General features: G+C 49.1%; 1 protein-coding gene across 1 annotated transcript in view; it reads right to left on the minus strand.

Moving 5' to 3' along the window:
- Rph3a (rabphilin 3A) overlaps positions 1-17984 on the minus strand; it is a 49657-nt gene that overhangs the window by 16250 nt on the left and 15423 nt on the right. Inside the window, exons 4-7 of the mRNA XM_035444566.1 lie at positions 5494-5623; positions 3829-3915; positions 1758-1923; positions 83-121 (exon numbers count right to left, since the gene is read on the minus strand). Coding sequence (XP_035300457.1) covers positions 83-121; positions 1758-1923; positions 3829-3915; positions 5494-5623 — 422 coding nt within the window. The remainder of the gene's footprint in view (positions 1-82; positions 122-1757; positions 1924-3828; positions 3916-5493; positions 5624-17984) is intronic.

Below are 17984 nucleotides of genomic sequence, written 5' to 3' on the forward strand. Positions count from 1 at the left end.
TGCAAAGAAAGGTATGGCTTGAACAGAGAGAGGGAAGTGGTGGGGTGGGGTCCCAGAGTGTGAGACAGTTGGCAGAACCCACCTGTCTTCTGACCTGGGGCCCTCCTCTCCTCCATGTCACCTGGAAGAGAGAGAGAGAGAGAGAGAGAGAGAGAGAGAGAGAGAGAGAGAGAATGCAGAGTGCTGGTTTTCTGGCATCTAGAGTTCTTATTTCAGAGATCCACAGGGGCTCAGCCTCTCTTTCTGAGAAAAGTTTTTGAGTCATAACTAAGTTTCCCTCCAGCCTCTCCTCTGAGCTTGTTCCCAGTGTCTCATTTCCTTATTGTATGTGAATACACAAGCACAGACCAACAAAACAATGACCATACCTTCTGCCTAGACTGGTAGGTCTGTCCAACCTTTGACATCCCAACAGGACACTGTTATCTGTGAATCCATGATCAAGCACCACACAGCCACATTACAAAAAAAAAGACTAAAAATTCTGCTTCTGTTCTAAATAAGTTTGCAATTTCGTTTTGGGCTGCATTCAAAGCTACCCTGGGCTGCATATGGCCTGTGGATGGGGGGGTTGGATACTCCTGGCAAAGGGAGAAAAGGGTGACCAGGAGGAAGGATGGTTGATAAGACTGCACATTCCTCAGGGACAGTATCTGTTGACAAATTGGTGATTCCACAATAAGTAGACATGAAAAAAATTAAAAATTAAAAAAGAAGTAGAAATGGCTCATGTCACTCCATAAAGAAAACCTTATGCACCAGGCATCATGACTCTGAGAAGTCATTCTATGAGAGATATGTCAGGTGCTTAGATTTGAGCCCTGCATATCTAGCTCCCTTTTGAGAAATGATGCCCCAGCATTTCTGGTCCAGTTGGATCTTACCATCCAGTGTTAATTGAGATTATTACAAGGGCTTTATTTGGCCAGTCCAAGTGGTGCTGTCCAGTGAAAATGCAATTCAGTGGAGTCATTTTTTCTTCCTGTTTGCCTCTCTCTCTCTTTAATGAACACTTTAATTATTAATAACCATACTCAGATAATAGCCATGCTATTAATAGTGCTGATAATTTTCTTTGCTAATTTCATTTCTATTCATCATTCACTTTTAATTAGTCCAGTTTCAGAATTGTTTATAGTCAACAGAAGAAATACAAGTGAAAATCAGGCATGGTGCAGCACACCTGTAACCTCAGCACTTGGGAGGTAGAGGCAGGATATTAAGGTTCAAGGTCACCAAATCCTCAGATACAAAGGGAGTTCCAGAGTATCCTGTGCTACACATGATTCTGCCCAAGAAGAAAAAGAAGAAGGGGAAAAAGAAAGAGGAGAGGGAGAAGGGGACAGAGAGGAGAAGGAAGGGGAGAAGAAAAAGGAGGAGGAAGGAGAAAAAAGAAGGGAGAGAGGAGAAGGAAACACAAGAAAACCAAGAGAGCCTCTTTAGCAGGCCCAAGTTTCCTGGGTTACGTGGCATATTCAGCTGAGTGGGGGCCTCTCCCAACTTCTAATTTTAATTTCTTTTGTGCTTTTCAAATTCCCACTAAGGAAGACATCAAAGCCACTTAGCAAGCTGGCGTTTCTAGAAAGTTCCCTGTGCTACCCTCCCAAACAAGGTTCATGGTAAACTGTGAAGGGGTTAAGGAAACTTAGACAGAGGCCAGAAGTTAGCTGGCAACAAACAGTTTCCTAGGATGCCTTCAGGTAGACCAGTAGGCCAGGACCTGTCCAAGGTTCTGAAAAGGGTTAGTTTTGTCCTACCTCGAGCTGGAGCCCTGGCTGTGTGCCTGGACTCAGGTGTAGGCTGCTCCAGGGCGGCAGGCTCACCAGCAGGCTGCTGGGGCTTGGTCTTCTTTATAGGCATGGGCTGTGGAAGGACCTGTTTGGGGAAACCTTTGAAGAACCATGCTCCTGAGCGCTTCCAGACCTGGGAAGGGAGGGAGGCAGGTGTGGGAGAGATGGCAGGCAACTGCCAATTTTTATCTTTGCTCCCATGGCTCATGGCCATGACAGTGGCCATATACATCTGTTCCACTCATCAGCCTCACCAACATGATGGCCATTTTATTGATAGAGAAAGTTAAATGTTTACCATGTCAAGGATCTATCCAATAGCTCACGGCCAGAGAGAGGAAGAGTGAGGGCTCAATGCCAATTCTCTCATCTTCTAACTATGGCCTTGCACTTGATGTAAGGAAGGTGGGATGTACCTATAAGCCCTAATGCTTGGAGGCAGGAGGATCAGGAATTCATATTTGAGGTCATCCTGTGCTATACAAGACTTTGCCTCAAAAAGACAAAATAGATGATCTATTCCCTGACAACTTCTTCAAGACCCCAGGCCTTTATCATGACTTCAGGTTAGACAAGATGATGTGGGGACATCTGGAAGACTCCCTCATTCCCATCTTGCTATATGCCCTACAAAGTTACCCAGTGTGGCTCATAATAACAGGGCTTCCATGACTTTGGTCCTCTGGCTTATGTGATCCAGAATACCAGAGGAATGTGTAATGTGGAGAGGTGAGTCATCGTGTTTATACCCTTGGCTCTCTCCCTACTTCTGGGTGGTGATGACCCTGTACCCTCCACCTATCTTCCTGGCTACTGTGCCCTCCTTCCTTTTTCTTTCAGACCATGGAGTGGATTCAGAGACCTGCCATCACTCATGTTAGAGGTCCCCCCTCCACTTCTTGTTTTCCCCACTCTGCCATGAATAACACATCATCAACCCTTCCTGCATGCCTTATTGTCCTGAGGCTGAAAAGAGAGAATGTGGCCACTGTGACAATCTCTCCAAGGCAAGCATCTGCAACAGGCGGTGAGTGGTAAAGGGGTTGGAGATAAATCAATAACACAAAGCAGGTCTGGGTGGGAGAAAGATTGAAGAGGAGATCAAAGCAAAGAATGAGCAGAGAAAAGGGATGAAGGATGGGAGAGCACAGGAAGAGAAGGAAACAAGAGTGAAGAGAAAAATATTGTGGAGGAGGGGAGAGGGAAAGGATCAGAAAATGGGGAGATGAGAAAGGCAACAAGCAAGGAGGAAGAAGAGATGCAGGGGGTTCTGTGGAGATGACTCAGTGGGTAGAGGGCAAGCATGAGGACCTGTCAGATCTCTAGCACCCACAAAAAATCTGGGCAGTGTATGCCTGTCACTCCAGTGCTGGGGAATCCCAGGGGCCCACTGGCCAGCCAGCCTAGCTGAACCCAGGCTCAGCGAGAGACCCTGACTTAAAAGCAGGGCAAAGACAATAATGACAGACACCTGATGTTGACCTCTGGATACTACAGGTTCACACCTGGGTGAGCACACTATCACACACGTGCATATACACTTATGCCACACATAGAGAAAGACGGAGAGGGAGACTTGGGGGAGAGATACTCAGAAAGTGAGGGACAGGGATGAGGAGGGCAGTGATAAAGAGGCAAAGGGAGGATGGGAGGAAGAGAAAGGCCACAGTGGCACAGGAAGAGACACTGACACTTCACCAGCCATTCATTCCTTTTATGTTTTTAGACAGGGTCTTGTGGATCCAGGCTGGCCTCAGATCCACTATGAGTTTGAGGCTGACCTTGAACTCCTGATCCTCCTACACCCACCTCTCCAGTTCTAAGATTACAAATGTGCACCACCATGCCCAGTTCAAGCCATGTTGGAGGCTAAATACAGGTCTCATGTGTATTAACCAAACACTATCCACTAGCCACAACCCTAGATCTAGGCTGGTTCCTATCCTTCCAAACCCTTAAGACACAAGAGCCAGGCCAAGCGCCAAGCCTCCAAGCATCACCACTCACCTCACCTCCAGGCACAGGCCTGGTCACTCACCTCCCTCTGCTCAAGGCAGATCTTACAGAGCCATACTGGATGCGGGCGGTTGTTGGAGGTCTCCACCCCACACTTGGTGCAGACATTCTGTGAACAAAACAGCCAGGGCACACACACAGGTGAGGCACTTTGAGCTGTTGGGGGACTAAGGATGGTAGGGTGGGGGTGGGGAGTGGGTGCAGCAATGGAGTTCAAGATATCTTGGGGGATGAAAAGATCTAAAACCCTTCCTCACTTTCTCGGGAGAGCAAGACCAATTGGAACAAAGTTTCACTTTGGGTCTTGCTGCCAATGGCAAGAGCTGAATTCTTTCCAAGGGTTGGAGGGGAGATCTCTCAAAGAATCCATCCTGTAGGGTCTGGGTTCTCACCCACCACATGGAGGAAACCACTGGCATGATTTTTAAGAAATGTCAGTATATTCATTGTTTATTGGCTTCTTTCGTTTCCCAGAAGACTTGAGACAGTTTTAGCCATGACCACACACCCACTATTCTAGTAAACAAACAATGTCTGAATAACAACCTGACAACACAGAGGGGCATTGAATCAGTTAAGGACAAACAGGAAAACCCAAGAGTGCATAAAATTGTCTGTCAAGATAACTGTTATAATGTATTATCTTTCAGATGAACTTTCCCCAATACTATATTTGCTTTCTTTGAGTCAGGGTTTCTCTGTGTAGCCTTGGCTGTCCTGGAACTCACTCTGTAGACAAGGCTGGCCTCAAACTCACAGAGATCTGCCTGCCTTCTGCCTCCCAAGTGCTGGGACTAAAGACCTGAGCTACCACGCCCAGCTATCTCAATACTGACTCTACAGTATCACCGGGTGGGAGATGCCCAATAGCATGATGGGTATCTCTAGCTGGGTGAATCACCGAATTCCCTTGAGTGGGATCAGGTGGATCAAAGGCAGTCATGTCTCTGTTCTGGAAAGGCTGGGTGCTCATAGTTTGGTGGTGGTCAGGGCAAGAGCTCAGGGAGGGGTTTCTCTGCTTGGAAAAATGCTCTTAAAGTCCAAGGAGTCCATGTTGGCTGGAGAGAGACTTTCTAAATCTTCCTTTTTAAAAAGTAATTTTATTTTTATACTAGTGTGGGTTTTAGTGTGTGTGCGGCCAGAGGAGAACTCTGTGGCATTCTTTTCTTCTACATTGCCAGGGTTCCAGGATGGAGTCAGGTCACTAGGCTTGTATGACAGGTGCCTTACCTGCTGAGCCATCTTGCCTGCCTTTGTTATCTAAGTCTCTTATAGCTTGATGCATGTTAAGGGAACACACAAATGTGTGTGAGCTAATGTATGTGCATGCATGTACATACATATGTGTACACACATACCTACACACACATTCACACACCATGCTCTTCAGACCACACCTAACTTACTAACTAACCTATAGACAGGATTGTCATGCCCCAGACTCCTGAGTTCATCTTGTATAGATGAACTCAGCTCTAAAGGGACAGAAAGGCCTTCCATGGAAGGAACCAGCACCCAGGTGACTTTGGGAGACTGAGAATCCTGCAGAATTCATATCCTACAACTGCCTTTAGAAGCCAAACTCCATCCTACAGACCTCAGGCCCCAGATCCACAGTTCAGTCCCCCACATCACTCTTCCCCATGCAGGTGTCCAACAGGAAAGGAAGGGTGTGTGATGTTGGTACCTTCTTACAGTCTTCACACACGACACAGGTAGAGCCCAGCATGCCCAGCTGCTCTCCACATAGAATGCAGCGGTTCACGCCATCCCCGGCCACATTCTTCCTCATGTTCTCCAGACGGTCCACCAGGCGCCTGGAGCAGAGACAGGGCAGTAAAGACCCTCAGAACCATGCACTCCCAATGTGGCCCAAGCAGAGCAAGGCCCTCCATCTCTGAGTCTATGTTCTTGAGACTCTGACAGTGGCTGTGGAACCTTCCCTGGAAAGACTTCCAGGTGCCAGCTCTTTCAGAATTCCTGAGCCCACTCCAAGTCCAGGCCCCTCAGTGCCCATCTATGCTAATGGCTTCAGGGCCAGGCCTTTCCTAACTGTCACAGCCTCCAAGGACCTGCCTTCAGAGTTCTGAGTCAGCTAGCTAATTGTAACACACCTGCACTTGGCCATCATCACAAGCCTCTGGAATAAATGCTTTCAAACTAAGCATACTGTAGGCACCTGCCAAAATGCCGGTTCTGAAACATGAGTCTGAGGGGGAACTTTCTAGAAAGCTCTGAAGCAGAGTTGCTTAATGCTGCTGGCCCAGGCTCTGGCTGGATAATGAAGCAACAGGTGTAAACACTAAACCTGCAGGCACCCTGTGGGTTGGCATCTGGGTTTTCAGACATATCTACTGGTTTCAAGTCCTCTCCCTGTCCTTTCCTCGAACCAAAGATCTACTGGTCCATCTGAGTGAGATGGCTCACATCTATAATCCCAGCACCTGGGTAGCTGGGAGGATTGCTGGGAATCCCAGGTCAGGTTGTGTTCCAAGGTTATAGAGTAAGAGCCTGTCTCAAACAAAATGAAAGAGATGTCAAACAAAACTGAAAGCCGTGTTGTCTTATTCTAGACCCGGGGGTAGGGTGGGGCACTGGAACTAGACTCGGCCATACCTTTGTGATGTGAAGCCCATAGTGCACAGTGGGCAAGAGAGGCCTTGGAGGGACCTGGGAACCACAGGCTCCAGAGGGTCCCCCGGCAGCCCTGCCCACAGCCATCAAATATGGACTCTGCCCGAGGGCCCCATGGCTCCTGAAAATCATTTGCTGGTACTTCCCCTTCAAGTCCCCCCAAGGGAGGAATGAAGAGCACTCTGTAAGCCACTGTGACCTAGGCTACACCTCACTTCTGGGAGGCATCAGCGAAGAACCCAAGCTCACACACCTCTCCCCAGAAACTATTCCTATGGACCCATAGAGGCAGTAACTGGAGCCACCAACAGTCTGTGCTCCCAGAATGCCCAAGGTGGTGGTAACTGCCCCTGCGGTGCACTTGCCATGTGATTGGCACCAAGGTCAACACTTTGTATCAGTTCACTGAGCAAACCTTCCAACCTCTCCAGGGACTCACAATTCCCACTATCCCTGACTTAAGAATTTTTTCCTTCCCTGTGGTATTAAAGAGACTCAAGTTAAAACCATCCTAGGTAAGGACATGGCTCAGCTGGCTGGCTACTTGTCTAGCATAAACCAAGCCCTGGGTTCTATGGCCAGCACACGTAAATCAGGAGTGGTGGCACGCGCCTATAGTCTCAGCACTTGGGAGGCAGAGGCAGGAGAATCAGAAGTTCAAGGTCATGGTGAGTATGAGGCCAGTCTGGGCTACATGAGACCCTGTCTCAAAGAAAATAACGAACTAAATAGACAAAAACTATCTGTAATTTTTATCTCCTTCTAGAAGATAAAAATTCTATGGTGTAGTCCTCTTTCATGATGGTGTGTGGCAGCAGTGGGCCTGGCTTCCTGCCAGCCCCACAATCATTATGAGAAATGACTGCATTTGACTGTGCACTGGGCCACTTAACAGTGAAAAGTCACATGCATTTCCTACTTATGACTTTTGCAACTTACGATGAGTTTATCCTACCACCCCGGCACACAATGAGGATCCTCCATGCTCCTGTACCCATTTACTCAGTTCAGAAACCTGAGGCTAAGTGGCTTACTGGGGCCACTCTCACAAGAGAGATCAAGATTCAGGCAGTCTGTCCCAGGCCCTGTCCCTTACTGCCACACACAGAGCAACATGCCAAGCAGTGTCGGGCTCCACTCAAGCAGCCAAACCTCACCTTGCCCTGTTCTCATGCCTTTCCCACACCAATGGCAAAGTGACCTCAGTGCTGCTTCTGTGCCCTGCAACTGAGCAGGGTAGTCACACCTGCAATCTGAGCATCTGGAAGGCTGAGGCAGGAGGATCAGGAGTGTGAGGACAGCCTGGGCTACTTAGTGAGTTTCAGGACAGCATGGACACATGGGCTATCCTGTGTACCTCTCCCACCAAAGAAAACAACAACAACAAAAATACCAGGGGCTGGGGAGATAGTGAAGTTGACAAAGCACCTGCCTTGCAAGCATAAGAACATGAGAAATTTCCAGAAATCTGAGTTAATGTAGGATGTGGGGGTGCTCACTGGTAACTGCAGCAGTGAAATGGGAGACCCCTGGGGCCCACTGGCCAGCCAGCCCAACCTGCTTGGAGAGCTCCAGGCCAGTGAGCCCCTGTCTGGATAACAAAGTGGATAGCTCCTGGGGAATGAACCAAATGTCCTGGGGCCTCTACATACATGTGCACCTGCACACACATGAACAGAGAGACAGACAAAAGAGGGGGGAAGAGGGGAGGGAGGGAGGGAGGGGGGAGGGAGGGAGGGAGGGAGGGAGGAGGGAGGGAGGGAGGGAGGGAGGGAGGGAGGGAGGGGGAAGAGATCAACCACCCAACAAGCAAGCCACCTTACTGTAGGATCCTGATGTTGGGATTTCAGCCTGGCTTGCCTGTCTACAGTTCAGTCTCATCCAGACAATAGTGGTCATACCAATGTTTGCTAAATTGTGCTTCTCAGTGTCCTGGGGGTTCTGCAGGGCCAGCTGAGGTGGGGGGTGGCAGGAGATTCTGAGAGCTCCATACCCCATCTCCTCTGAGCCAGCCCGAATTCATCTCTACTAGTTGGGGCTGCTGGGTGAGTTCACCTTTGGCAATTTGGCCTCACAGTGAAACAGCATGGCTCCTCTCCATGCAGTCGGATTGTACAGTGTGAGAACCTGAGGGCAGCTGTAGGGAAAGTGGAAGCAATGCATGATGACATTCTTCTTGTCAAGACTTCTCTTCCACTGCTCTGGCTGGAAAACTTTATCTCCCGTGCCTCGGTCCCTGTTCATCACCAGTGACAAGTCAGCTGACAGAAGCAACTAAAGGGAGGAGCGCTCATTTGGCTCACAGTTTCAGAGGGTCTCAGTCCATCACGGTAGGGAAAGGAAAAAGCTGTCTAATCCACAGCAGAGGGAGCATGTGGAAGAGGCAGAGTGCACCAGGGGCCAGAAGTGGGTATAATCTCCAAAGGCTGCTCCCTAGTGACCTCCTGCCTCCAACAAAGCCCTGTCTCAGGAAGTTCCATGGCCTCCCCAAAAGAGCTCCCCCATATGGGGAGCAGATATTCAACACAGAAGCCTGGCTGAGGGAGCATTTCAGATTTAACTGATAGGATCTGTCTATCATGGGGGTCCATGGCACAGAGAGGGTAAGAGGCTCACAAAGGTCACACAGCTATGGCCAATCTGCAACATGCTTCACTGGTGACCATTTTAAGGGGGTTTCCTGCTTTTCTACCTCTTCTTGGACAAACAGGGCATAGACTGTCCCCACTTGCAAGCCCACATTGTAACTGCCCCATCAGAATTCCTGGTCCTTCCATCATGCTTGCAGGCTTGTTACCCCATACGTCCACGGCAGGTTTCCTGAGTGTGCATTAGAGGCTTTACAAGTCCTACAGACTGAATGAAGGCCATAACCTGATGCCCCCAGCCCTTGTCACAGCAGTTAGGAGGAGGCTGTGAGGTGACAGGTGGACCTTTCTTCTTGTCCCAGGAATGAACAAGGCATCTCATATCCACCTACATGGACACTCTCCACTCGGCACCAAATGTGGCCTACTTGGAAGGCCTCTAGAGCTGGAGATTTCAAATCCAGCAACAAAATTTTGCAAGGGGCTAGGACAAAACCATGCCACTATGTGTGACCAGCAGGTTCACAGTCTGGTGACAAAGCTCTCTGTTCTTTTACACCAGAACCATCTGCTCTTACAGATCTCAGCAGGAGAGCTCAGGGCACACTGGGACCCCCTCACTAACTGTCAATCACCCAACTTTGTGACAAAGTTCTCATGATCGGGTTCTGGCTCCATCTTGGTGACTGGTCCAGCTAAGCCTGAACATCCGTGTTCAGTTATGCAACCTTGAGCAAATGTTCCCCAAACCCATGGCCCATCTTGATCCTCCAGAGAGCACATGTAATGCTTAGAAGATGGTTCTATGGGCTCAGAACTGTAAGCTGTGAATATATGTTGCTGTACAGACCTACAGACCTCTATGGTTAGCTAGTGGCAAGCTCCATTCTCTGATCTACAGACAGACTTTATTTGTACACTCAAGATATCACCACACAGAACAAGACTCAAGAACCTGAATTTTTAAAAGGGGCTCCATATGCACTCTGCACTGTTTCATTTTTGTTGTTATTTTCTGGTTCTGGGGGTGGAACCTAAGGCCTCATGTGTATGAAGCTGATGCTCCCTCCACTCCTGAGCTTGCACAGACCAGCTCCAGCTCCCCCGCCTTGCCAAATGCTGCTTCAGAAGAGGTGAGGGAGAACCTCATGTGAACCCTTGCCTCAATCTGCTAAGTGGGAAAAGAGCCCCGAGCCAGAGTGCAAAATCCATCAGGCTGTGAATATGAGATTGGAGGTGTTATGTCTGAATACCTTTGTTGTGTGCATCAAAGAGAAAACAAAAGAAAAATCAAAACACTGGCAGTAACTATTGTCCCTGTCTCCCACAGGAAGCATCGCCAAAGGCTTCTCCTCCATACTTTAACTCTTCATGGGCAACACACATCACCTTTCATTAGACAAGAAAAGGAAATTCCCCAAGCTTGAGGTGTGCAGGTGAAATGCTGAAGAGTGTGAGTGGGAACCCTTCCTCTTAGCCAGTTGACGGCTGTGTTGGTATTTTCTTAATTACCACTGATTATGCAGCTCAAGATGAGCAGAAATCACAGATCCTTCATTCAAAAAAAATACTGCACAAACAGCCCCATAGAGCCTGGAAGGGGCTTTCAGACTTCCCAGTGAAATCTCCCAAGCTGAGCAGGCCCCCATGGTCTGCTTCTCTTATAGCATTTCTTATGTCCAAGTTCCTGCAATGGCTCATTAAGCTCTGAACACTCAGTAGTAGCTTTGCCAGCCCCAAGCTCCAAAATCATTCCACAACCCCCCACCCCAAGACCACACAGTCAGGTTTGTCACAGTAGTAGCCCATTCTATGGGACCAATTACTGTCCAAGCTAATTTTCTATTGCTCTGATAAAGACCATGACCAAAAACAACTTGGGATAGAAAAGAGCTTATTTGGCGGCTTACAACTTATAGTCTATCACTGAGGGAAGTCAGGGCAGGAACCTGGAGGTGGGAACAAAAGTAGAAACCATGGAGGAACACTAATTACTGGCTTGCCCCCATGGGCTCATATTCAACCACCTTTCTTATGCTTCCCAGGGTTACCAGCCCAGGGGATGGCACCACCCACAGTGGGTTGGGCCCTCCTCCATCAATCACCAATCAAGAAAATGTCCTCAGAAACTTACCCAAAAGCATTTTCTCAATTGAGGTTCCCTCTTCCCAGGTGACTCTAGCTTGTGTCAAGTTGACAAAAAAAAAAAAAAAAAACTAACCAGCCCAGTGACTTTGAATGAACCTGGCTCTCCTGGTACCCTCTGTCTAGCTTCTGCTCTAAGAGGGTCATAGAAGCCACTCCTCAAACTTCCTAATGTAGACAGCACTGAGAGACCTTAGGTCCTAGAGCCCAAACACTCAGATGTCCCTTCTGGTCCTTGGTGCTGAGACAGTCCCTGAGGGAGCCTGGTTTTATAGCTGTCTCTTTTCCACTCTTCCTCTGCTCAAGCAATTAGCTGGCCACTGTAAGTAGCTGTCACTCTCTAGTTAGGTCTTCACATGCCCAATTAACTTTATGATGCCTGGTGCCATCCAGGACACATCCATCACAAGGCGGGTGCTTCAGGGGACCACTGACTACTCAAAGGAATTGGGTGGGCACCTCCCACTCCCTAAGATGTCCTTGGGAGCATAGGAAGGGTCACGTTCCTCTACCCTCCTTTCTGGATAGCAATGTTTGACCTCTGGAGCAAGTGGGAAGTGGATCACCACTGGCCAGATGTTGCCACTCCAATTCAGGAAGATGAGCATGGTGTCAAACATTGAAACCTGCTGCGTACCCCATACTGTGAGACAAGGGACAGTTAGGATGCAACCAGTTTTGGCTCTGCATCTGTCACTTCCCAGTTCAGTGATGCCAGGTGAGTAACTTAGCCATTCTGGGCCTCGGCTCCTTGCCCTGTGACCTAGGGAGAACCAAGCCCTTCGCTCTGGGAATGTTATAGAGAGGAAATGATGTGTATGTGCCTGGGTCGTGGTGACATTCACTGATGGCTGCAGACTTTTATACTTTCTGTACTCTCCAGCTGTCCCATGTGTCTCTGTGACCAGGATGCTTGGGAACCCATTCCCATTTTGTAAAAGGCTGCAATGACCATAGGGCTCAAGGCCTATTCTAGACACATATCACATAGGACAGTGGTACTCACCCTCCCTAGTGCTGTGACACTTTAATACAGTTCCTCAGGTTGTTGTGACCCCTAACCATGAAATCATTTGCTACTTCATAACTGTAATTTTGCTACTGTTATGAATCACAGTGTAAATATCTGATATGCAGGATATCTGATATGTAACCCCTGTGAAAGAGTCAGTCAATCCCCACAGGTTGAGAACCACTGGCATAGGAATACCTGCACCCTGGAACATTCAGTGCACACTCAGACAATCAGCATCTACATGCAAGAACACACGTTTGCACACAACCATGGCTCTTGGCTCCTGGGAGAACCCATCTCCAACCTGCCCTGCAGAGACCAGCAACTGTGTTTGTGACTCTCAGGCTCCCGTGAAAGTTCAAGCTGGCCTCCACAATACCCCCACCACTAACTGCCAGTTAGCATGGCTGTGGCTCCTGAGATGTGGAGGAGTCAAATGGCTTTCTGCTGCAGAGGAAACCTATGTGACAGAAGCTGCCCAGCTAACCTGGATGTGGTGGTTCGTGCACTGGTCCCTGAGCCAGCATGGAAAATGGCTGAACTATGTGGTCCCACCAAGGAGTAGGCAGGGGCCAGGGCAGCTGCTGCATTACCTTACAATGTCTCAGCACAGACAGTAGGCATTGTGTTGTCTGTCCATCCATCTCTGTTCCCCACATCCTCTCTCCCTCCCCCATCAATTCCTGAATCCCTCTGCGCACTCATTGGCTCCCCGATTGCTAAGCAGGGGGATATTAGTGTGGCGCTTATTGAGCTTCAGGGCTGTAGTATTGTCAGAAGCAGAAATGGCCCATCTGCCATGAGCAGAAGGTGGCTGTTCTGGTGGAGGCCAGCCCCAGGCTCCCAGGCATGGCTCTCAGAACCTGTCCTCAAATGACCGAGCTGCCCCACCCCATGCACAGCTGGCACTCACAGCTGGTGCCTGGCAAGCTCATCAATTCTCCCACCCAAGCGGCCACAGTTCCCATCTCACCTTGGGGCGTTTAGTGTACCAGGTGCCATGCTAAGTACTCCCTGCCACGTTTTTCTTGATCAGTGAGCACCTATGGGATCAATTCTACCATTCACCCCCACTTTACAGATGGGGACACTGAGACATGTGCAGGGCAGTCACTTGCAAGTGGCCCTGGCAGCTGTTCTAACTGCCTGGACTTTGGACAAGGGAAGTTTTGTGTATTTCAGTGCTTAGGGTTATGGCTCAGGCTATGCTGCTCCACCAGCTCCCATCATGATAAACGGAACTGAGAGAAAGTGACGAACCCCAACGAGTGAGATAGAACCAGTCAATCCGAGGGATGTCCAAGAAACTGTGACTGCCTGTCTCTCTGTGTCCCTCCACCATCTGTCAACTGCCCTTGACACTTGCACGCCCCAGAGGCAGTAGGATGTGAAAGACACAGGTCTCAGGTGGCCACAGGAAGGCTGCGCATGCCTGGGTGAATGGCTTCAGATTCCTTAGCAGCTAGGCAGTAATGAGTCTTTCTTTCCCTGGAACGTTACACGGGTAAGAGGAAGTGATCAGCATCCAAGAGTTCCTGGCACAGGGTGCAAGATGCAAGAAATACTTCTTTGTGGAACCACAAAATAGGGCTACAGCTGTGGGCTACCCTGGGCACCTGTTCCTAGTTCCATCACCTGTGTGGCTCTGAGCAGGTTGCTTAGCCTCTCTGTGCTTCAGTTTGCTCCTCAAAATGGTGGTGGCAATGTGCTCTGGGCCACTGCTGAGACAGTAACTGCCCAGCTTGGAGCTCTAAAGCACGGGGCTGACACTGGATGATTTAGCTCAGTGTTCTCTTTGATCGACCCCTAAAGTAGAGGACAGTGTAAGCCATACCTGCTAGAAGCTGGTTACAGGTGTGCCTGACCACACCTGTCGGGGAGTGGTCAAGGTGAGGTCAAAATGACTCATGATAGGGTTTTAAGGGGCTGCAAGGCACATGGGGCCCCTTCTCTCTGGCCTCCCTGCTTGCTGCCCCTGGCACGCTCTGGTTGACTATAATACACCAGACTCCTCAGCTCATTTCTTCTGTCCATGAACCACCAGTCCCTGTACAGGGAATGGTTTTCAGCTGACTTTGCCTCTGGAGGCTACTGCTCAGTGTCTGGAGACGGTTTTGGTTATCATAGCCGGTGGCATTACCTACAGGGAGCTGGTAGGTAGAATGGTAGAAGCCAGAGATGCTATTTAAACATCATACAATGCACAGCACAGCCATCAATATGAAGAGTCTCCCAGGCACACATGCAGGTGGGTATTGAGGATGAAATGCCTGGGTGAGAGAGGGACTTGGGAGCCACCTGACTGGACTTCCCACTTTATAGGTGGGTTATGGGATGCCTCAAGTTTAAAGAGCCTCAGTGAAAGACAGTTGAATTTACAGCCCACCTGCGTGTACCATTCACACAGTGTGACAATTTACAGTCCCTTGACGCAGAACCTGGGGCAATTAGGAAATTTTTTTAAACTGTCATTTGCTTTGTGCCAACAGGTTCCACAAAACTTCAGGGATAGAGTGTATGTTTCTCTCTGTGTGTGTGTGTGTGTGTGTGTGTGTGTGTGTGTGTGTGTGTGTTGGAGTGCCTGTGTGTCTGTGCTTGAGTGTGTGTGTGCTTGAAGTGTCTGTGTATGCTTGAGTGCATTGCATGCTCAAGTGTGTGTATATGCTTGAGTGTGTGTGTGTGCGCGTGAGTGTCTGCATGCTTGTGCTCATCATGCATGCAGCCATGTGTGGAGGTCAGAGGTCAATGTTATGGCACTTCATCTTACTTTTTGAGACCAAGTCTCCCATTGACCTTGGATGTTGCTCACTGATTCAGATAGCCTGGCCGGCCAATGAACTCCTGACATCAGTTTGTCTCCACCCACTGCCCCTAGCTCCTGCTGGCTTTTATATGAGGGCTGGGATCCAAACTCAGGTCCTTACATTTGCTTGGCAGACATTTTACTAACTGAGACAGCCTCCAGCTTCAGGGTTTGTTTGCTTGCTTTTTTTTTTTTTTTTTTTTTTGAGCTAAGGTCTCACTGTGAGCCCAAGCTGACCTTGAACTTGACATCCTCCTGCCTCAGCCCCCTGAGTACTAGGATTATAGGCATGTACCACTAAATATGGTTAAGGCTGAATGGATACTAAAAGCACTTATCTAACACTTGGGGAAACTGAGGCACTGCTTAGCAGTTTTTAATATTGGGAAGTTACAGAGTACTACTAAACCTGACGAAATCCATGGATGTTTGCTTCTTGCAAAAAAAAAAAAAAAAAAAAAAAAAAAAAAAGAACATGTGTATAACAATGTCCTGAACGTTGGCTGTCCCTACCCTGCCTCACACCCCTCTCTGGAAGGCCAGGGCTCCAGACTGGTGTAGAAGGGATGAGACTGACCTGGCTGTCTGTGTCCTTGCCCAGCCATAGGAATGACACCTGCCTAAGGACAAACACTGTGGAAAAATTCTTTGCCAAACAGTTGGGAGGGGGTAGTGAACTCCAACAGGGAAGTGGCAGGGACACAATGGAGTCTGTGACAACAGGTCTTCCTTCATCTCTCTGGCTTCTTCCTCCATCATCGAGTTGGGATGCCAAGGTTAATGACAACTCTAATTACTTTTTTTTTGAGCCCGTCTGTTTCAGGAAGCTGACCTCGAACAGAGCCACCCAGCTGCTGCCTCTTTGCAGGCAGGATACGTGCAAATGCCTTGGAGAGGATCCAGACAGAAGGAAGTGCAATGGGGACACAGAAGGACAGCCTCACGGACAGAGGCACTGTCACGTAGAGGGAGTGGGGGTGCAAACCGCTTTTCTAGGCAAACGTTTTATTCCAGACTTAGCACATTCTGAAAGTCCAGTGATAATCAGTGTGTCTTTCTGACTCAGCTGGAGCCCTTTCCTACTCAGAGGAGCCCCCAGCAGCTTTGTTTCCATGGAGATGCGGCAGCGTTTGCTAACACATGGGGTGAGGTTTTTTGTTTCTTTTTTTTTTTTTCTGAGGTTGTATGCCTGATTGCAGACCCTGTGGGACAGCCCTGTAGCCTCCGTGAGGTCCCCCTGTGTGCACAGCTTGGGGGAAGATGGCAGCCAGTCACATTGCCCTGCACACTCCAGCCACTCTTCTCTTAAGGAGATGGGACCTTCAACCATGGTCTCAGTCCCAGACTTGGCTACAAAGACATTTAGTGACCTCCACCTTTGCTCTCTGAGACCTGTAAAGGGGCCAGGCAGGGGTGGGCTACTGAACAAGGAAGGGTGTGAGAGGTCTGGGGAGCAAGAAGACACTGGACCCTCCAGTGTGGTGTAGTTCTACTGCCAGATGAACACAGTGAGCCACCCAGAGGGCCCACAGGATAGAAAACCACCCAGCAGAGCCATGCCCAAATTCTTAACCCCTTGAAGTCTGCTTTAGCTAATCATGAAGGACAAACCACCTTGAGCCCGAAGATGCAATGCATACAAAGGACAGTTAGAAGAGATTCTCTCCCGGTCATCATCTCTCTATCCTCACATCCTGAACAGGGCAGAGCTGGGGAGGTGGTGAAGGGCGGTTGAGCATTTAAACTCTGGGATGGAGCTGCAGGAAGGTAGCTTGGAACTCCGCACAGCCTGGGGCTCTCCTGGGTTCTTAGTTCCAGCAAAACTGTCCCACAGAGGAAGTAAAGCCTCCTGGGGGGCCTGATGCCTTCCTCCCCAGAAATCAGAGCCCAACACTGCTGGCACAGGAAGTAGATAAACAAGGCAGGAAAGAGTCTGTTGGAGAGGTGCCCTGCTGAGCTTGAATTCTTCAATGGAAGTTTGGATTTGGGGCTGGTAAAATGGCTCAGCATGTAAAGGGGCTTGCTGCCAAGACTGATGAACCGAGTTCAATCCCCATAACGACACAGTGAAGGGAGAAAGTTGACCCACAAGAATTACCTCCTGCCCCTGTACATATGCCATGGCACACACGTGTGCATGGAAAGCAGTAACATGGCGTATATATTTTTAGAAGTTTAGGTCCACAGAGTCAGAGAGTTTGGGGACAGGTCCAGGAAAGACACCATATGGAGTTAAGGACATCATTCTGAGAGCTGACCAGAAAGGAAGCAGCAAATCTACCATGTCTATGACCCTGTCTCTCCCAGCCTTAGTTTCCCCATCTGTATAGTGGAGATACTATAGTGCCGCCTCCATGGGGTTAAGAGAAGCAGTAAATGTGTTGAGTCAAATGAGGTTTTAAACCACAGGACTCAGGGCTGGGGTTCAGTGGGTGGAGAGCTTGCCTACAATAAACGAAGCCCTGGGTCTCGTTGCCAGCACCATAAAAACTAGGTGTGGTGGTACATGCTGGTAACCCCAGAACTCAGGAAGTAGAGGTAGGGTAGTCAGAAATTCAAGGTCATCCTCAGCTATATACTGAGCTCCAGGCTAGCCTGGGCTACATGAGGCCAAGTCCCAAATAAATAAGTAAATAAATAAATGCAGGACATGGCACATCGTGGGTGCACGGTAAGTAGTGTCCCTTATGGGGCTTAGTTTCCATGTTGATTCAAAGTGACATCATACTGTCCCAGATGGCTTCCCTTGGGTAACAGAAGGGAAAACTCAGCACCTGAAATCCTAACCCAGTTACAAAGAGTCCCCTTCCTCAGAGACACAGCCAACAATGCACAGTGAGGTCCTCACCATGCCCAACCACCATAGCAGCTGGATGAGCATGAAGGCACCTGAGTGTCACCTAGGGAAACTGAGGTAGAAGCCTTGCTCACTGAGAGCCTTGGCTTCTGCAGTGGATGCCCCAGATAGCAGAACTCCTTTCATAGTCTCACTT

The sequence above is a fragment of the Cricetulus griseus genome, chromosome 4 (genome assembly GCF_003668045.3).
Source record: "Cricetulus griseus strain 17A/GY chromosome 4, alternate assembly CriGri-PICRH-1.0, whole genome shotgun sequence".
Classification (NCBI taxonomy): domain Eukaryota; kingdom Metazoa; phylum Chordata; class Mammalia; order Rodentia; family Cricetidae; genus Cricetulus; species Cricetulus griseus.